General features: G+C 39.8%; 1 protein-coding gene across 5 annotated transcripts; it reads left to right on the top strand.

Moving 5' to 3' along the window:
* The first annotated feature begins 347 nt into the window (after window positions 1–347).
* Window positions 348–21,318, top strand: CD274 (CD274 molecule). Of its 5 annotated transcripts, none has more exons than XM_026519231.4 (7): window positions 348–425; window positions 5,766–5,831; window positions 6,151–6,492; window positions 13,004–13,294; window positions 15,273–15,380; window positions 17,060–17,119; window positions 18,476–21,318. In XM_026519231.4, the coding sequence occupies exons 2-7, from the start codon at window positions 5,780–5,782 to the stop codon at window positions 18,496–18,498; spliced, it is 876 nt and encodes a 291-aa protein (XP_026375016.1). In that variant the 5' UTR covers window positions 348–425; window positions 5,766–5,779; the 3' UTR covers window positions 18,499–21,318. The 5 variants fall into 5 exon arrangements, with proteins under 5 accessions (XP_026375016.1, XP_044247145.1, XP_057161568.1 ...); XM_026519230.4 differs by having other exon boundaries at window positions 373–654; XM_044391210.3 differs by lacking the exon at window positions 13,004–13,294.
* The last annotated feature ends 657 nt before the right edge of the window (window positions 21,319–21,975 follow it).

Below are 21,975 nucleotides of genomic sequence, written 5' to 3'. Positions count from 1 at the left end.
CTGCTCAGCGGGCAGCCTGCTTCTCCCTCTGCTGCTCCCCCTGCTCTCCCTCTCTCTCAAATAAATAAACATATGAGATACTGTTTGCTTTAATCGTTGAAGCTTTCCTTTTTAAAAGCTGATTTACAAGAAACCAAAATGGTAAGTTTCACCTTCGGTTTCATTTATTTCTTATTTTTTCCAAGACTGCAGAATCCGCTAATTCCCCCCACTTTAAAGCTGGGCGGGAGGAGGGAAGTAACTAAACCCAAGCGCGGGTTGAGCGCGGGCGGGAGGTGGGCGGGAGGTGGGCGGGGGCGGGAAGGTGGGCGGGACCCTTAGCCCCGCCCCTCGCCGGGTCATTAGCGTGCTCCCCTGGCCGCTGCCCCGGCAGCCCCGACACAGAGTGCTGAGCCTCCGCGCCGCCGCCGGTCCCCCGCCAGCAGGTAGGGAGCGTCCTTCCCTGCAGAGGTGCCTCTGGCCGTCTAGGATGGCACTTTGAAAAGCAGCTGGTCTGAAGACCTTTTCTATGGTATGGAGAGAAGAGAAGGGCCGGGGAAAGCGCGATGGTTTGACGCGGCAGGAGAGCTGGTCCCTATATAGGCTAATAGGAACAGCTAAGACGTTTGGTCTTTCGCGGAAGAAGGGAATTCAGTTTTGCTTAATATCAGTTTTGTAAGTATGTTTCTGCCCGTTCATTAATATGTTCCTGAGGTGGGTAGCTGGGTCTAGAGGGAAATTCCTAGGCTGGAGGTCTGTCACCTGGATCCTTGTCCACCCTCAGCTGCTCCCTAGCAGTATGCTCTGAGTAAGTCATCTCACCTGCAGCATATCCTAAGGCTCCCTCCTGCTGTAAGTAAGAGCCTGGACACCCCAACCCGAGCTCTTTGCTCTATCTGCTCTGAGGACCTACAGGAGTCCTGAAGGTGGAAGACCATAATCTTTGTCTTATAATACAGGGAGCACTTCGGGTATCATTGTTTCACCTTGTTTGCACCTAAAAAAAATACCTTGTGTGATTTTTCTATAGATTATTTTTTTAAAGATTTTATTTATTTGAGAGAAAGGGAGAGCACAGAGGAAGAGTGTGAGGGAGAAGCAGACTCCCCACTGAGCAGAGAGCCTGATGTGGCACTTGATCTCAGGACCCTGAGATCATGACCTAAACTGAAGGCAGACGCTTAACCAACCAACTGAGCCACCCAGGCACCCCTCTATGGATTAAATGGTCTTCTAAAATGTGATACGTATATTTTTAATGGCTGCATTCCATGGTACAAAATTAATACCCCATGATTATTTACAGTGGTTAAGTGTCTTAGCCATTCAGTGAACATCATTGCTTGTAAATCTCTGGGACATTACTAATTGTATCCTTCAGATAAACTCTTTCAACTACTTAGGCAAAGAGTCTGAATATTTTAAAGGCCTTTTGATGCAAATTGAAAATCACCTTCAAGAAAGAGCCAGTTTACATTGACAGTTACCTGCAGTTTTTAAGAACTATGATAGTCTAAAGAAAAAAAGAATCAGCCTTTTTCAGTGGAATAGAGTAGGTAGAGGTTACAGGACAGTAGTTAGAGTGTAGTCTTAAAGGAAGCCACAGAGATAGTGTGGGCATTTGAAGCGATCTGGGAAACATACAAGAATGTTTCAAGGTGACTGAGGGGAAGGAGTTTGGGTACAGGGTTTAGTTGGGTATAATGGATCAACTCTCTTGATGTATTAATGGGGTGGGTTTTCATCTTGGAGATACATTGTCAAACTCTAGGAGGGTTTTTTTTTTTTTTTTGAAAATCAAATTATAGTTTATATATATCAGAGAAAAGTCAAAGGAAACCCTAAACCAACAGCTATCAAGACACTCCTTGCTCCTACTTTTGAGAAAAGAAGCTTGAATTCTTTTCCTGTCTTTTCCTCCTACCCTTACTACCCCTGGGAGATAGAGAAGTTCCATAGTGTTATACTGAGTTCCCCAGGGACAAACCTGCTTCCTCATCCTGAATGAACCATCATTTCTTCCCTAGTTCACATTTCTTTGCTCTTTGAGTGCTCTTGTCTGGGAATCCAGATCTACCATCATAGTTTCTTACTTGAAGATGTCAGTGTTCTCTTAGACCAACTGCCCTGATGTGGAGTTTAGAGATCTAAGACCATGGTTATTCACGTGGTCTCTGTCCTTTGTTTTTGTCCCCACACTAATGACAGCTGTACTGCAAGGGAAGGAAACCTTGGCAAAAGGTGGCATCATGAGGAATTATGTAAATATCAGCTCTAACCCATCAGCTTCCAATAAACTTTTATGACCCCTAAAATTTTCAACCAAATTCATTTAAAGGATAGGAACTACACCAGAGTATGCCATTAACATTGGCAAAACTAGTTTTAACCCATGAGTGGATTTTACTTCCCTTTGTTTTATTCAGTAGTACTTTGCTTGGAGTTAGGGATATCTTAAGTTTTCTTTTGCCCAATAAGTGTATTTCTGTTTATAATATTACAGTGTTTTATAACTATGGTGTAATCAACTCTTGCCCAAGGAAAGGTCAGGGGGGTGGCTTTCTCATTTCAACAATCTTCATGTTCTCACGGGCCCACATGAGAGAAAGGAGAGAGATAGGAATTATGCGCCTAACACTAACAAGAGAGTAATGACTTATTTTACTTTATTGTTTTTTATTTTTACCCATACATGTATTTATGAACATGAAGGGTTCATACAGATTGATAGGAAACTAGTAAGATAAACAGGCCAGAAAATGACGAAATAATTCACAAAAGAACCAAAATAACAAACCCATGAAAAATTCAAATTGTAACTTTTTAATAATCAAATTAGAAAAACTATTTTTAAAACCATACCCAGTAAAGATACAGTGTAACTGGTACCAATTATCCACACGTATCAGGAAGATGTTCTTTCTCCTTGATCAACAATTCCACTTGGGAAAATCTGTCCTCAGGGCCTGGCACACAGTAGGCACTTAACAAGTATTTGCTGAATACACAAATATGTATGATATTTTTAAAAGTGGAAACAATCTTAAACCTAACAATAAGGGAACTAAACATTATGGGAACACCAAAATACTTATGAATATCATTCAGTAAAATGGAAAACATATTGTAATATTAAATTAAAAATGAATGTTAAATGTATGATAAGGTTATAATTGTTTTTACAAAGATTCGTAGGGGGAAGACTAGAAGAAAAGTGTATACTGGAATGCTCACAGTGGTTGCAGGGTTTCTCAACCTTGGCACTATTGACAACTAAGTCTAGATACATTTCTGCTGTGGCAGCCGTCCTGCGCATTGTAGGATGCTTAGCAGTGGCATTCCTGGCCTTTACCACCAGAAGTAGCAATCCTCACCCCCACCCTACTGCATTTCGACAACTAAAAATATTTCTTTCTTTTTTTTTTTTAAAGATTTTTATTTATTTATTTATTTGACAGAGAGAGAGAGAGACAGCCAGAGAGAGAGGGAACACAAGCAGGGGGAGTGGGAGAGGAAGAAGCAGGCTCCCAACAGAGGAGCCTGATGTGGGGCTCGATCCCAGGACTCTGGAATCATGCCCTGAGCCAAAGGCAGACGCTTAACGACTGAGCCACCCAGGCGCCCCCTAAAAATATTTCTAGGCATTAGCAAATGTTTCCTGGGTTAAAGTAATGGAATAGTGGGTGATTTTTCCATCTTTTCTCATTTTCTATATTGTGTTTATGTTATTTAAATAATGAAGAAAAAGATAAAAATAAACAAATATTATTATTCCACCTCAACACTGATGTGTGAGTTTCTGAGGTTCTTTCCATTCTACTACTCTGTGTCCCGAACGTTCTGCAGCTTAGCAAGGTGAAATGGTTCACCAAATTTGTTTTTTATTTTTTTCTAATAAGAGGAAAACATATCCATTTCTTTGAAAATGTAGACACAGAAAAACACCAAAGAAATCATTAACCATCTCATCTCCCAACATCTTTGCAAAATCAATACAATTCTGTCCTCAGTGGTATTACACTGTAGGACTGTAACAACATTTATTTAACTAGTTAGGCTATCTGGAATATTCCCAGTTTGTGGCTAGGATTGGCAATGTCATCACTTCACATGTATTGTTTATGTGTATGTTTTTGTTTTTGTAAGATACATTTCTAAGAGAGGAAGTGAAAGCTCATGTGTCATATACATTTCAAATTTTAATGGAGATTACCAAATTGCCTTCCAAAAAATGTTATATAACTTCACATCCTTACCGTCAGTGAGTGAGAAAACCCATTTGTTCATATCCTTACAAACATTAAATATTAGGACTCTTTTGGTTAAGCTAATAAGTGAAAAATAGTACCTAATGTTTTAAACTTATATTTTTTAAAAATTGTTGAGATTGAGCATCCTTTCCAATGTGTAGGTGTTGTTTGTATTTCTTACTCTCTGAACTGTGTGCTAGAAACTTTTGCTCATTTTCTGTTAGGTTGTGTGTGGTTTTCTAATTGATTTTTAGGAGCTATTTATATATTAGGAGCATAAATCTTCTTAGATATGTGTAGCATAGATTAATTGATCATTGGTGAGTTTTTGTATGCATAAAAGAGGTCAAAGAGAAGAGGAAAACTGACTTCTTGAAGTGTGTAAATATATGTAGAACACAAGAGGGAAAATGTATTAATAAAGAAACAAATTTGGCCCGCCTGGGTGGCTCAGTCGTTAAGCATCTGCCTTTGGCTCAGGTCATGATCAGGTCCCAGGGTCCTGGGATCGAGCCCCACATCAGGCTCCCTGCTCAGCGGGGAGCCTACTTCTCCCCCTCCCTCAGCCTGCCACTTCCCCTGCTTGTGCTCTCTCTCTCTCCCTGTCAAATAAATAAATAAAATATTTTAAAAAAGAAACAAATTTGCTGAAATGCAGTATAAATCTTCTTTCTTTATTACCCTACTTGTATATAAGGTCCAAAATGAGAGTGATTTTTCTTTCTTGTTCATGGCTGTATTCCTAGTACCTAAAACAGTGTCTGGGACAGGAAAGGTGCTCAATCAATATTTGCTGAATTAAAGAATTGGTAGAATTTCAAGCAGAATGACAAAATGAAGAATAGAATCTAGGCAGATACCCCTAACAGTGGCTGTAAGTCATTCACATCTTATTATGAATTGGTCAAATTCAACTGTTTCTCCTTCTCATTCCTGCTACTAATGGAATCAGTTTATTGAGAGAATAGGATTTATAGCTTGGAATAAGCCAAGGACCGAAGAGGAGATTTCTGAAGGATGGCACCTGTGAGAAAAGTAGCATAGTTGGGATAGTGATATGGAAGGCTTGAGTAGTTAAGGATAGGATGAAAGTATTCAGGAGCGAGGGTGGAAGAAAAAGCATTAAAAGGTGGGAGATGTGGAAGTCAGGTTGTCTTTGCTTTGAAATTTTGCACAGGGCAGGTTTGGATTTCTAGATATGTTCTGCAGAAAAAAAACATGAAATAGTTGAGAGGATTTTAGTGCAATATTTTCTTCTTGGCCTCTTTCGAGTGTTCATTATAAGTTTTTTTCAGGCCTTATAATTACATTTAAAGATTGTCATCATAGTAACTTTTTTCCATTTGGCTTTATAGGACTGTGGGATATTAAGTAAAGGTATTAAACTTCTCAATTCCATGCTGCATTTCCCCATTACAAATCAGTCATTTTTCTGATTATCAGAAGACTATTTCATTTAGAACTGCCAAGACCCATAATGTCTGGGTGTTCAGTTATTGAGTAAAGTATTTTTCTTTTTGTGTTTTCCATAATTAGGTCACTCCAGAAAGATGAAGATATTTAGTGTCTTTGCATTCATGGCCTACTGCCATTTGCTGAAAGGTAAGACACCAGATCCTTTCATTAGGTTCTATATTTTAAATATTTTAACCATAAGTTAAAAACTACAATAATTATTTAAAGTGGATGTGATTTTTTTTTTTTTTGTAGAGAGAACATTCTGTTTTTCCATCTGTATCTCATAAACCCATTTCATTGGACAAAGCTATAGGGAACATGGTCAAACTGAAAGAAAGAAAATTAACCCATTATCTATTTATCCATTACCTATTATCCATTTCCCAGGGATAATAACTGAAACTATCTGTAAATTTTTTGAGGAGTTTCCCATCTTCTGAAAATTGGTTGTCTCTCTCTTCAGCATTTACGATCACGGTTTCCAAAGACCTGTATGTGGTGGAGTCTGGCGGCAATGTGACTATGGAGTGCAAGTTCCCGATAGAGAAACAGTTAAACCTGCTTGCACTAATCGTCTACTGGGAAATGGAGGATAAGAAAATTATTCAGTTTGTGAACGGGAAAGAAGACCTGCAAGTTCAGCACAGCAGCTACAGCCAGAGGGCCCAGCTGCTAAAGGACCAGCTGTTCTTGGGGAAGGCCGCACTTCAGATCACAGACGTGAAGTTGCAGGATGCAGGGGTTTACTGCTGCTTGATCGGCTATGGCGGTGCTGACTACAAGCGGATTACTTTGAAAGTTCATGGTAAGAATGCATACAGGTGAAGAGGACCAATCTTTATGAAAACCATACCCCAGCGCTGAGCACTTTTCCTTCTTGGAAGTCTACCTTGCTCTCCACAGTGACAATCTACTCATTCATTCATTCACACACACCTCCAATGAGCATTTCTCAAACAGTTCCTATTTGGCAGTCCCTGGAGATCCAGAGCTGGACATGGTGGGGCCATGTTCCACAGTATGTTCGGTTCTCCTAAAAATAAATTTCTAGTCTTTACTTTTTTACTATTATGAAAGTGATACATGTACTTACAAATCATTCAGACACCACGGAAGGGAGTAACATGAATTGCAAAAGTGTTCTTCTCCCGTCACTGCCATCTTCCATGGCATGTCAAGATAGTAGCCACTATTTGTGTGTCCCTCCAGGAATTTTTTTATTCAAGTATAATTTTTTAAAAATTTTATTAAGTCTGCCATCATTTTCCTTCCTTTATGCATCTCTATGTCAACTCCAAATTAATATAGTAAAAACAAACCCCACTGTGAGGTGCACATTCAAAAAGCCTTGAAGTCAATATATAAAGGCAAAAAATATTATCAAACGTAAAGGAAACTATTCTTTAGAGACAGTATTACCTATGCTCACTGGGCATATATTCATCTTGAAAATCTACACTGCTGTTATCTTGGAGTGTTGTAGAGGAACTGTGAGTATCAAATTCCCGGGTACTGACCCACAAATATGTCATCAGGTCACCTGCGTTCGAAGTTATGTGTTGCCACTAGATAAAAAAGGAAAACACCTTAGCTGACCCCCTCTACTTTCACTGTTAAGATTCATAGAATTGAGAGATGAAAGGATCCCAAGTAAGAGCAACTAATCCAGACTCCCAAGAACAGAAATCCCCTTAAGGGATCTTCTGCTCACATACTTTCCACACTGACACCCGGTCACTTGGACCTCCCTTCCATAGCCTTTTGAAATTATTTTCTGATACCGAGCTGATATCTGCCCTCTCTAGTCATAGTTTTGAGATTATATGCCTGCTTCTTTTGTTTACATGATGACCTTTTCGTATGTGACCAGAGTGCAGTCATCACTCCTTGTTCTTTCCATTCCTGGCCTAACTAGCTTCAATCTGAAGATCAATATTACAAGTAGAAGAAGTTTACATTTATCATAAAGGGATAAATGATAATTGTAAACTCAGTCCAAATTATATAGCCATTGGGAAAAATGCATCTATTTTTATGGCACATTACTGGGTTTCTGATTCTGGATCAATTAATGTTACTGTTGTGAAGAAGATGTCACTTGTCTTGGGAAGTAGATTTAATTTTCATTATATTTTGCCATATACTTCTCCAGAACAGTGGTATTTATGAAAGCAAGCTGGTGGGATCCCAAGTTGGGATTTTCAACCTTTCTTCAGTCCATCAGCAAATATCACCCACTGACTGTGTTTCATGGCATTAAAGAAATTATCAACACTTAGCCCCGTGAACAGCCAGTAGTGCTGGATCTGGGCTGGGCAGGAAGAATGTAAGCCTGGCAGTCAGGTGAAAGGAAGTATAGAGTGTAAGTCTCTGCTTCCAGGAGAGAGGGTCTGTCATCAGCCTTTAGGGAGTATGCAGAGAGTAGGACAGCTATCCTATAACAAGGAAGGATGTCTTTTCAGGTCCTCTGGGCTCTGTAATGTCCTTTGTTGATCTATGATGTCCTTTGTTATGGCTCAACGCAGTAGGAAACCTTTTGGCACTCAAGGTTTTTTCCGAGAAGGGATTCCTGATAGAGCAAAGCAGATGACCAGCCAGATTTGAGGATCTGATTTGTCTTGACCATTCCATTTTATATTATAAATTACTAATTTATATTATAAATTACTGGCATCCTAGTCCCAGTCCATCTTGTGGCCATTTGCACACAGTGGTCTTGGGTGTTGAGTTGAGCTACACTGAGAGCAAGCCAACCACCAAGCTTCACTTGCACTGAGGTAGCGTCACCAATAGAAATGGTCCTCTTGCATGAGCTTCACAACTCAAGGAAGTACAATTCCTGAGTCACCTCTATATGCAAATGATTTCACAGTAACACTTCTCTTCCCATCACTGCAAACATGTGGTAACACAGCTTCCCCAGAGGGAGTTTACTCACCATGGGATTTTATAGGTGAAGCATTTCAAAACTGAAATGTGTTAAGACTTTAGTTTTGGATTAACTCAATTATTATTATCACTCTGGGTATTATTGCACCTTTCATGTTTACCAGTTTAAATACCATACTCTCAGGCATCTGACTTCCAATTGGGAATGCTGTTTTTCCTTAATCATCGAACCTAATTGCAAGGAAAATCAAATACCATTTATACTTTAAAGACCTTAAATGGGATTAGGCAACTGAAAGAACAAAGTATTACATAGTTATCCTGATAATGCTAATTCGTTCATATGAACCAGATTCACTGCTCTCATTCCCCACCAACCCCGTCTCTCTCCAATTCACCAGCCAGCCTTTAGATTTTTTTCTATAGCATTCCTCCCCATCTACTGTATTGTGTAACCTATTCAGCCTCATCTAACACATATAAACGCACCCGCTTTGTTTATTATCACTCTCCTCTTTCTTGAATATACTCCACAAAGGTAGAGATTCTGTTCTGTTTTATTCACTGCTCTATCCCTAGGACTTGGTATACAGGAATTTGACAAGAGCACACAAAAATATTTGTTAAATGAATGAATGAATGAAATATTTCCTCAAATAGGATAGGGCTAAAAATTTTGAAACATGAACAGGTTTGAATATGTAAAAACTTATTTCCAAGTCTGTTCATGAGGAACTATCAGTACTTTCTGAAGAATATTACATGAGTACACTTAAGTGGTAGTTGTAAGAAGAAGAGAAGGAGCTGCTCCAGTAGTTATCATAGTAGTAATTAACACTTAGGTAGTACTTACTATGTGCCAGACCCTGTCCTAAGCATTTTGCCTCTACTAACTCATTTAATCCTCAAATGACTCTACGGGGTAGGGGCTGCATTATGTCTAAGATGTATGTTTTCACCTTTTGCTATCTCTGTGTCTAAGTGTGTCTTTCAATAGATGGCATCTTAGATTCAATGATGTGTGTGGTGTTATTCTCATTTTATGAAGGAGGAAATTGAGGCCCAAAGAAATTAAGTAATTTACCTGAGCTCACTCAGCCATTAAGTGGTAAAGCCAGGTTCTGAGCTCAGGTAATCTAGTTCTGAAATCTGTGCCCTCAACAATCAGGTTTCACTCCCTGTATTTATACCTCCAGAGTGTGTATGAAGTTGTATATTGACTTCAAAATTACAGTGAGCTTTTCTTGGTCTTGATGTGACCATTGGATTAGCACATGTGCTCTCTATCTAGTAAAACAGGAGTCTGCAAATGTTTTTGATAACCTACTCCATCAGTAAAACAGGTTAGCTAATATGCATGTATTTGTGTGTGTGTGTGTATACTTAGAAAAGATATACTTGTGCTAATGTAAAGGACGTAGCGTAAAGAATCGACATTTTTAAAAGGTAAAAGAAGTTGAACATCACTAACTTCATATGGTTCAACTTAAAGCATTGTACATTTGACAAAGGTATAAAGATAGAAACTTTTAAAGGTAGAAATAAAAATTTAATCATATTTTAATGCCTTGCTAATTATGATGATTCACTGTCATTAGCTAATAGTTCAAGGTGAAATTCATTGTTAACAGAGGTGGATGCTCTTGACAATCTTGAGTTTTTGTTTTTAGTTTCAGGTGTATAATTTAGGGATTCAGCACTTCATACAACAGCCAATGCTCATCACAAGTGCCCTTCTTAATCCCCATCACCTATTTAACCCAGCCCTCCACCCATCCCCCCTCTGGTAACCATCAGCTTGTTCTCTTGGTTTGCCTCTCTCTCTCTCTCTCTTTTTCTGCTATGCTTAATTTGTTTCGTTTCTTAAATTCCACATATGAATGAAACCATATGGTATTTGTCTTTCTTTGACTATTTCACTTAGAATTGTACTCTCTAGCTCATCCATATCATTGCAAATAAAAAAGATTTCATTCTTTTTTATGGCTGAGTAACATTCCAGTGTGTGTCTGTGTGTATGTGTTTCTGTGTGTGTGTGTGTGTGTGTTTATATACACAAACATACCACATTTTCTTTATCCGTTCATCAGGCTATGGACAAATGGGCTGTCTCCATAATCTGGCTATTGTAGGAAAACAGTATGGACTTTCCTCAAAAAGTTAAAAATAGAACTATCCTATGATCCAGCAATTACACTACTAGGCATTTACCCAAAGGATACAAAAATACTAATTCAAAGGCCTGCATGCTGTTTATAGCAGCATTGTCTACAATCTTGGGGGTTTTTAAATCCATACTTTATCAGGTCCAATTAGGTACTTAGTGTTTTAACTTCATAAAGTGGTGGTAAGATGTGTCCCTCCTGCCACTTCCTTGTGGTTTGCACTTGAAGTATTAGTATTCCATCCTCAGTTTCTTTGTGGGAAAATTTTTAATTAGTAGTTCATTTTGTAAGCAGGTTAGTCTAGTTGAAATTAGATAAGAGAATCTGGAAATCTGTAATAAGCCCACTCTTCTCCCTTTGGTGTTATAAAACTTCCCTCTTCCCATAAGACTCTCATGTGGCATAGAAAGTGAGGCCCGGTGTCAATTAGTAAAGTTTGTTAAGCTTAGATTATTTCTTAATTATTATGATAAAAATATATATAAGTAGAAGTTCTAATTTTCTTCCTATGTCCCAACACATGTACCCTACTTTAGAGACTAGAATAGTGGATATGTAATCAATGAGTAGAACCATTCCACTCATTTATTAGGCCCTGAGAAGTATACCACATTTAAAAAATATGCTTAGGCATAAAGCAACATTCTCCTTTATGATTCTGTTAAGAATTATAAGAGTAAAAAAGCAAATATTTTACCTTTAATACTTTACCATAATCTGTGATTTTAGTCTTGAAAACTAAATTGCCCAGAAATCAAGCTCTGTGCTATGTGAACTAGACCCTGTTGTGGTAATACTATTTCAGGAAGTACAATCAGTGGACTTATTTTTTTTTTTAAGGATTCTTAAACATAACAGATACAAGGTTGAGGACTCAAGTACTCATGAGAACCATTACTTATGTGTTTTGAAATTATAATTATCTTGATTTCAAGTGTTTCTATTGGTGGTTTCATTGATTTAAGGGCACAAAAACATCACATCATTATTTCAGTCTTGTTTGATTCTGGCTGTTTTGTATTAAATCTCTGTGAATATATCTTATCACAAAGCCATTGTTATACCTTTGGTAAAGGAATGGAGAGTCAAGGTTCTGGGTGGACCGCTGGTGGTTACACTGAAGTATTAGGAGTAAAATAAAGATTATACCAACAAAATAATGACACGTTACCATGCTTGTAATGAATAAACATGAATAAAGATCTTAGGTGATGTAAATGCATTAAATAATCTACTAAAATAGTACACATGGTATCTTAATCCTAAAAGGGTCCCAAACCAATGAGCTAAATTTTAATCAATGATCTAAAACTTAAACTTTATTTCTTGAGTATAATGATTTATTCAAATAGCCAGCATAAAAAAGTTCAAAAAATAAGTATCATAATGTGGTATTCTGGGTGAGATGCTGGAATAGAAAAAGGATATTAGGGAAAAACTAGTGAAATGGAAAGAAGTGTGAAGTTTAGCTAATATAATGTACTAACACTGGTTTCTTAGTTATAACAAATGCACCATGGTAATAAGATGTTAACAGTAGGAGGGAGCTGGGTGATAGGTATATGGGAGCTCTGTACTATCTTTGTCACTTTTCTGTAAATCTAAAACTATTTTGAAGTAAAAAATAAATTTAAACTTTAAAAAGTATTATCCAGGAACACATGTCAGTTTTTATAATGATATCATACTCTTTTCATACCTAATTTCTGATCATTGACCCACAGTTGGAAAAGCAAATGGCACATGAAAATCAGATTTTCTGTTTATTAAATAAAGTCTAAGAAAACCATGCTGGGCAGCTGGAGAGGTTCATGTTACGAAGACAGCATTACAACAACAAAAAGAAAATAACCGGGAATAAATTTAAGAAGAAATGGGTTGGCCCTGTGTAAAAACTATAAAGCTATATGAGAAAGATACAAAAACTTGAGGAAACGGACAGACATATTTTATATTTGGATAGAAAGACTGTTGGTTTAAAGATGACAGTTCTCTTTAATCTATGTGTTTACTTGGAGCCCAATAAAAAATAGCAGTATGATTTTGATAGCAAGGTAGTTGTTCCTTTGAACGTAGCCCATCTATGAACGGGCGAGTTGAAGCAGAACTAACGGGTTCCTCACTGCTGAGACATCTGAACATCAAGCTTATTTCACTGAGAACCCACCTGAATTGATACTTTCCCTAATGTAGACAACACCAAGCCACATATCTAGTTTTGTCCTAAGTGAAAGCCCTGACTTCTTTTTGCTCATGACCTAGCCCCATACCGCAAAATCAACCAAAGAATTTCTGTGGATCCTGTCACCTCTGAACACGAACTAATGTGTCAGGCTGAGGGTTACCCTGAGGCTGAAGTCATCTGGACAAGCAGTGACCATCGAGTCCTGAGTGGCAAAACCACCACCACTAATTCCAACAGGGAGGAGAAGCTTTTCAATGTGACCAGCACGCTGAGAATCAACACAACAGCTAATGAGATTTTCTACTGCACTTTTCGAACATCAGGTCCCGAGGGAAACAGAAACAATACCGCTAAGTTGGTCATCCCAGGTAATATTCTGAATGTTTCAATTCAAATGTGCCTACTGCTGTCCTCTGGCCTCTAGCATGACGCCTGTTCATTTTAGGCATCCATCATTCATTAAATAAGTGAATGCATGTATAACACTAATATTTTACAAAATGGTTCCTCATCTCCATTCATCCAAGTCATATTGCTGTTTAATAAACATTCAGCAAATATTTATTGAATATGCCCTATGTGCCAGGCATCAGGGGCTCATAGAAGAGTAAGATACTGTTCACGCTTTCCAGGAAACAGATAAGAAATAGAGAAGGCAATCCCATCCCATGTAGGAAATGCTCTTGTGGCTGAGGGATCTGGGGGAATACCCCAGAGGAAGTCTCAGCTCAGGCAGTGTTTCAGGAATCCAGATCCCAGCACATCAGAGTTGCTCTTTTCTTTCCAGGGTTTCTGTGGTAGCAAGCAAATGGAACATACTTTTCTATCTTATTCTAAATCAGAAAGATCCGTCCTCCCCATCTGTGCACCCCACCCCCAACATGGTGTATGACATTTCAACACAAAGCAGTCTGTCTGTTTAGTGTGTAAGACACAAGATTGTGGTCCCTGCCTAAGCTACTCAGCTTCTGTGTGCTTCAGTTTCCCTAGTCATAACAGTTACAGACTTTTGGGCAAGGTTACCGTAGGGGCAAATGAGCCATTCTATGAAAATGATATGAGGCTCTTGCCTGCATAGACTCAGTTATTTTTTTTTCTTACTACCCTGCAGGAGTGGGTACAGTGGGATACAGAGTCTGATGAGAGGCTGAGACCTTTAGAGAAAGTGAGGCAGGAGAGCATGAGGTTAACATAAACCCAGAGGTGTTCTGAGAAGCACTTCTCAATGCCCCTTCTTCTAGTAGATGTTGCCAGTATAGCTTCAGCTACTTCAGAAAAAACAACTAAGAACTCGGGTGGAAAAGTCAACCAATAGGAGAAGGCAATACAAGATGGTCCCATGAATGGAAAGAGTAAAAAAAAAAAAAAAAAAAAGTTGAGAAACTTGAAGAGATGCTCTTACTGGGTTCTGAGTCACTTCGGTAGGGTCTGCATTCGTGGGTTCCTGCCATTTAAAAGTTGCTTTATGACAACTTATCTGTGGGAAGACTTAGGGTAATTCACCTAACTACTTGGAGTCTGTTTCCTCATCTAGCACCTCGGATTTTTTTTAATATCTTGCATGCCTAACTGAACTTATTTTGAGATCGAAATGAAATAGGTATAAACAGGCTTTGTGAATTGTAAGCTGCTAGAGAAAGGCTGACCACTGCTGTGGCTTTAAAGCTTGAATGAGGTCGTCAGGGATCATGACCAACGGAGGGAGGTGGGAGTTAGCAGTCTCTGAGCATCGCGTGCCAAGGGACTCCCTTTTCTTCCTTCATGGAACCACAGACAGATGGGTGAGAGGCACCCATGATTAGATGTCCTGAGATGTTCAAACTGAGAAAGAAAGCATAGCGAGCGATGGGCCTCAATTGTGGCCACATATACGAGGAGGTGGAAGCTCTTGGGCAGTGCCAGTTGGCCTTCCTGTTCCATCTTTACCATGTACCACAGGCCGCTAGCTTCTAGATTAAAGAATGCAAGGGAGGTCACCGAGCCTCCCAGTTAGTACCGAGCGGCAGCTACCTGTGGTAAGCACTTGACAGACATTAGCCTCACGATAAGTTTATTATCCTTTCCATTCTGTAGGCAGGTGAAAGGATTTGCCTGAGATCCCAAAGCTAGTGTGTGGCAGCAGAATGCAACTCCAGGACCATCTGTCCGAAGCCTGGGGTTCTTCCTCTTTTCTGCACTGCTCCTGGTTTCCTATCAGCAGTATCTAACCATTCCAGCCACTCACTGGCCAGGAACTGTTTGTAACCCAGAGCTAACCGAAATTCACCTTCAAGGATGATTTTTCTCTTGACCCCTTCCCATCAAAATTTCATCTTTAGTTTCTTTTTGTTTTCTTTTGTTTTTCAGAACCACTTCCAGTTCCATCAAATGAAAGGACGCACTTCATGATTCTGGCAGCTGTCCTGGTGTTTCTTGGTGTAACGCTGGCAGTCACTTTCTGTCTAACGAGAAATGGTATCTCCTTTATTGCAGTGGTCTCCACTGGGCATATGGGGAAATGTACAGGTCTGCTACTGTTGTCACAGCGGCACTTAGAGGCAGAGCCAGGATGCTCCATCTTCTGTAGTGTACAGCTCGGTCCCATGTAAGAGGGAACTCTCCTACCTAGAATGCTAGCAGTGGCCCAGTCAGGAAACACGGATTTACAAAATGCTGCCTTCCTGTTAGCATTCTCTTCTAGGGCCAACTTTCAATTTTGCAAAGTGGGTTTCAGCTATGCTACCATGTGACACTGTGTGTTGCCTCTTACTCCAGTCCTGTTCATTTCACCGTCCTGCAGCATTGCTTACATTGGAAGGTTGCAGTAAACACTTGGTAGTAGAATTTCCAAGGGGGTGACAGTTGAATCATAGCTGCAGGGAAACCTGATTTGCCTTTGCAGTGTGGCACAAAGACATTCCACTGTTCAATAGCAATGACAGTGAAGCCGAGCAGGATTGCTGGGTGAAGATCATGTGTATGGGGGTGAGAGGTGGGAGAATGGGTATGTACAGAGGTGAAGAAGACCAAGCATTATACAGTTTCTTTTCATCATGCAAATAACCACAGACTTAGAGTAGAGGAGAAAAAGCTAAAATGCCTGTCGGTTTTGGTTGAATTTGAGTCTTGCATTAGTTGCACTGTTATATTCAGCTGGTTTCTGAGCACCCTAAAGAATAAAAATAGTTTTTTTCCGTAGAGTAGTGATGCTTTTACCGTAGAGTATTTTACAAGATTTCTGGCTGAGGGTGCTATATAATTTTCAAAATAATTTGCATGTGTTTATTTCTCTGTTTGCCCATGGGAACAATTAAAACACAGGAAAATGAGTCTATTCAAATCATTTCCTCCCATTTTAAGATGATTCAAAGTAGACATTTCCCCCAATACTTTGAGAAGTATACCAGGGGATCCAATGATGATCTGTGTGTAGAGTTATCTGAGGTCAAATAGGGAAGTGGAAGATGGAAGGGAATTCCAATGGTGGTTGAAAAATTCCCCACAGCCGCTTAAGAGGATGGGTAGATCTGGGAAAGTGGTGTAATTGAGTGGAGGGAGGTCAGCTACTTCTAAAGAACAGGTGTTTAACAGAACTGAGACAGTTAGCCAGAATAGAAGGCTCGAGGTCCAATGGTATGATGATCCTGAGATGGAGTTGATCTGTCCAAGGAAGTGACTCTTGCCAACTTGTGTTTTGAATATTTCCCCATGAAAAATAATTAGTCATCATTAGGAATGGCTAGAAAACTAATGCATAATAAAGTTCCTCAGCATATGGTCTCTCTTTGAGGGAAGGATGGAGAATGAAAGTATATACTCCTAAAGAAAATCTGGGAGTGGGGCACCTGGCTGGCTCAGTCAGAAGACTGTGCAGCTCTTGATCTCGGGGCCATGACTCTGAGCCCTACGTTGGGTGTAGGAATGACTAAAAAAATAAACTTTAAAAATAAAATAAAATCTAGGAGCAAAAGCAGATGCCCTGAACTGTTGGATTGACCTCAGGGGTTGGAACCCATGGAATAAATTCGGAAGTCTACCAGGTTTCCTAGGGGATTAAAAATGCTTCATAGGAACTTGGAATTTAAACTTGAGTCACTATGTGGGATGTAGAGTTGTGTTACATGGGAATAAAAATGACTTTTTCTTTTCTCAAGGGAAAATGATGGATGTGGAAAGATGTGGCATCCGAGATAGGAACTCAAAGAAACAAAATGGTAAGAATATTAGCAGGGGTTAGGAAGTTGAAAGAAGAAGAAACAAAAAGTTAAAGTAATAACGGAGAAAGCCATCAGCCATAATCTCTCCTCACTTTAAAGAATGCTGGCTCCTGGAACTGCTGGCTCCTCTTTGCCTCACAACTCTAACACAAGAGCTCTTCCCATAGTCCGGGGAGATTTAGGGATGGCCCTGGAGTGTAGAGTGGTGAGCAGCTTTGGGGATAGGGAAGGAAGCAGCTTCTCTCTGCTAGATTTATAGCTCTGCATCCTAACACCTCCCTGCAAGAGGGGACCAAGTTGACTTCAGTGGGTGATTAACATAGATAGATGATGATAGATAGATAGATAGATAGATAGATAGATAGATAGATAGATAAAACTTGAGTAGCAGGTACTATGTTAAAAGCAGGGACCAGTACCTCCTTTAATCTCCCCCCACAAAATCAAAGAGATAAATACTAGGATATTTCTCATTTTATAGTAGAGAAAACAGTCAAGAAAATATATCAAATTGCCCAAGAACACAGACCTGACAGAAATCAGGCTTTGGAGCCCACTAGCCTGACCATAGAACTTTACTCTTGACCTAACCACTTAAATTCATTTCACTACAAATCTTTACATTTATGAAAGTTCAGAAAGACCTCACCCAGCTGATTGAACTAAGAAGAAAGTTATATTAAGCTTTCTAATTCTTTTTAATGCAGTCAGAAACTAAACTTCACAACAAACCCTAATTTAAAGTAATCTAAGTAGTTTGGACGGGCTCAGGCAGGTTTCATTTTTTTTTATAATAATTTTTTATTATGTTATGTTAGTCACCATACAGTACATCCTTAGTTTTTGATGTAAAGTTCCACGATTCATTACTTGCATATAACACCCAGTGCACCATGCAATATGTGCCCTCCTTAATACCCGTCACCGGCCTATCCCAGTCCCCCACCCCCCTCCCCTCTGAAGCCCTCAGTTTGTTTCCCAGAGTCCACAGTCTCTCATGGTTCATTTCCCCTTCTGTTTACCCCCCCTTCATTCTTCCCTTCCTTCTCCTACCAATCAGGCAGGTTTCATTATGTGGTCAAGTCCACTCAACTGTTTTATAAAACTAAATCATGAATGTTGTTAGGCGTATCGTAGAGTGACCAGCCTTCTCTCTTGATTTGCCCAGAATTAAGGGGTTTTTCAGGACACGGGACTCTGGGTTTTAAAACCAGAACAAACCTGGGAAAACCAGATGGTTGGTCACCCTTTATTATATAAAGATAATTGGACATAAATATAATCTGCCTCTCATTGCAAATCTATTCTGTCATCTAGCAAATATGAGTTACGTTTGTCATTATCATTCTCCAGATAAACAATTTGAAGAGACATAATCCAGCATTGAAACTCCTGATCTTAAAGCAGGGATTCTCAGCCTGTGGTTTGAGTTCAGCAGAGCTACGCGTGACCAGAGCAGTGCAGTGGCCCAGGCCAGCTGCAGATGATGAAGGACTTCCCAGGCCCAAGCACTCAACAGTGGAAGCTGCGAGGGAAGAGGAGGAGAACAAAGGAAGAAGGAGCAGAGGGGGTAGCCTGCAAGGAGACCTTGGTACTTCAAAACGACTGGGAGACTCATGGGCGCCTACAGGAGAGAGGAGGGACGCTTCTGAAAGATGAGCCCCCACGCAAATCATCCATCGCTCATCCTAGGAAAACAAGTTGAGATTCCCTGATTTAATGGTCAGTTCCTGCAGAAGTGCCCTTTGCCTTCACTCAACGTCTCTGTTTGTCGTCTGTGTGACCGAGAGTCCCAGTGTTGCAACAGTATTTAAGTATGTTATTTCTATTTATTTTGAGTCTTTGGAGTCTTGTCACGTGAGTGTGGTTGTGAATGATTTCTTTTGAAGATATATTGTAGTTGAAGTTAAAATTTTGTCACAAAACTAGACTTACTGCTTAGTGAGTTATGCTTGTTCAATAAAATGTATAGTATTTATAAGGTACTTGGTATCCTCCACAGCCACCAGGACATAGGAAGCATAGAGAACAGACCCGTGGTTTCTATAGGATATTACCTTGTTTAACCCACCAGTACTTGGTTGCCTCAAATAATCTTACTCTCAGACCTTAAGGTAAGATATGTTACTGTAGTATCTGTTCTATATTAAGTGTCAGCGTTAACAACTGTATGGTATCCTCACACAGAATCTCACTTAATGCCTATGGTAGCTGTGCTGCGGTCAGCACTATTATAGCCATTTCCCAGCTGAGGGAGCGGAGACCTAACGTAACCAGCCCAAGCCAGTAAATAGCAGACCTCAGGTTTCCACGGCTGTCACCCACTGTCCTTTTAGAATACAGTCTAGAGCTGTGTTTTGCTGTAAGAAATTCATTCAGCATTTAGGAAGCACCCATGTCACTATGCCAGGCAGTGATTGAACAAGACAAGTACCTCTCTTCCAGGAGCTCATAGTATCATGGGGAGATTGATAAGGAATTCATTATTACAGTTTAGTGCAGTGTCATAGCATAAGATGTTGGAGGAGAATGACGACGTGAAGAGGAGAGTCTAGAAAGGCTGCCAAAGGGAGGGCATGCCTTGGGCAGCCCACTGGTGTGTTCCTTGGAAGTTGAAAATACATTTTATTTTATTATTTTTTTAAAGATTTTACTTATTTATTTGAGAGAGAGAGAGAGAGCTAGAGAGCACAAATGAGGTGAAGGGCAGAGGGAGAAGCAGACTCCCTGCTGAGCTGGGAGCCCAACGTGGGGCTCGATCCCAGGACCCTGGGATCACGACCTGAGCTGAAGGCAGACGCTTCACCATCTGAGCCACCCAGGCTCCCCAAAAATACATTTTAATCAAAGTGATTTTAGTTTATGAGGATAAATTGTGGAAAATAACTTGAGGTCCTTTTCTATCATTATGTTTCTGTCTGATTTATTTGCCTTTGCTGTGCAGTCCGATGCTTATGTAAACGGTGTTGGTATTGTTCAGCAGTTCTCTCTTTTTTATTTAAGTGCTGCTGAAGTTTGAACTCATACCTTTCCATGATTCAAAATTCAGAAGGTCCAAGAAGAGACATTAAAAAGCCTCCATTCCATCCTTCTAGCCATTGGTTTTCCTTTCCAGAAGCAGCTGTTCTTGTCTTTTGTTCTTGTAGCCTTCTAAAGACATTCTATGAGTATATGTAGAAATATACATGAAAAGTATATTTTTTATTCACAGAAGTGGTGACACACTATTCGCCTGCTGTGCACTTTGCTATTTTTATTTAATGTATTATTTCTTTTGGGGCCATTGGAACAAGTGTGATTTTCCCAGAGGCCAGGCACTAGGTCTTCTTTATTTCTAGATCAGCTTTTCCATAGCCTGTTAGTATCTTTTATAAGACATAGTACATGCTAAATATGTAGTTCATCGACCTTTGGACAGCCAGCATTTGCTTGCCGTATGACTGAGTTTGGATTTGGTTTATTTTGTGTTTCTCAAAGTGAGACCCTTGGGTTCTCCAGGGCACACTGGGTCAACCTCGTCCTAAAGGCTGAATTTATTACTAATTCTGTATGACAGAATCATGTCTGGAACTTGTGTTTTTTTCCTGTTTTCTCTTGAGTAAAAACTAGACTTTGATATTGCAGTTGCAAAATGACAGGGGTGGGGTTTTGTTTTTGTTTTTGGAAATTCCAGTAATGTACCTTGACTCTCACCTGTGTTAGAAAAGGCCATGAGCTGTGCTTAAACCCCTGAGTCCTACCAGTTCTCATCACTACATAGATCTAAGATGTTGCATTTCAAAGTCTTTAAGGTTCACATGCCTCCCAGGAGGTCTCAGTGTATTCCTGCTCTCTTGGCCTTTTACCTGGATTATCGACAAAGAAAACCTTTGTTTTGCCGCTCGTCAAGGCTGAAGAAACAGAATCTCCAACAGAACTCCTTCTGTTACTTGTTCGTACACATCCATCTGCACAGCATCCCTTGTTTGCGTGACAGTATCTTTGTGTGAAGTATAAGAGAGGATTCTGGCTGAGCCGGAGTACTGTCTATTCACTCTGTTCCTAAATTTTAATGCTCTCATACGGTGTGGGAGTTGTAAGGCACTTTATCCCCTTGTCTTGTGTTTCACTCTAAATGACATAGAGAGGATATTTAGTTCTGGATTTTAATTGTCATTGTTTACACCTGCATTAATCTAATAAAATATTCTTATTTATTTTGTTCCTTGGTGCCGCAGCATGTCCGCTGTCTTGTTTTCCAGGCTTTGTAAACCACATCCAGTTTAATGTCCCGGTGGAAAAAGTTACTGGGAATATCTGCAGCTACCTTCCTAGTTCTTTACTTCATGGCTGCTGTTTGTGCAGCATACTCTTAGTTCTGTGCGATGAAAAATACCCAAAAAAGTATTTTCTTCAAAAGAATGTATTGAAAACTTTCAGTCTCTCTTACTCTGTAGCTTCATTTAGGACAATACCAAGAAAAGAGTCAAAATCGTGTTGTACAAATTAAGGATCTGAGGGGGGGAGGGTGAGAGAGAAGGAGTGATCCCCAAGACAGCTCTGAGGAAACAAAGGGGCTTTCCTCTCAGCAAGGACTCTTCTCAGATCAGTAAACATGGGTGTGCAAGCCAGTGCCTATAAAGCTGGATGTGTTCCAGTCTTCGCCTTCTGAAAAGGAAGTGAGATGTCTAGCATGAAGTCAAGGAGAGGAGTACGGCCTAGTCTAGGGTGGGGCCATAAAAAGGTTTATAGTTTTAAGACAAACATTACGACACTTATCAGTCAAGGAAATGTAGGACCCTTAATTGCCGAGTCATCAAGCTCACTTTAAAGAGACTTGTGATCATCTCTCTGAATCAGACGCTCAAAAGATG

The sequence above is a fragment of the Ursus arctos genome, unplaced genomic scaffold, assembly GCF_023065955.2.
Source record: "Ursus arctos isolate Adak ecotype North America unplaced genomic scaffold, UrsArc2.0 scaffold_33, whole genome shotgun sequence".
Taxonomy (NCBI): domain Eukaryota; kingdom Metazoa; phylum Chordata; class Mammalia; order Carnivora; family Ursidae; genus Ursus; species Ursus arctos.
This window is presented reverse-complemented; position numbering and strand designations above follow the sequence as displayed.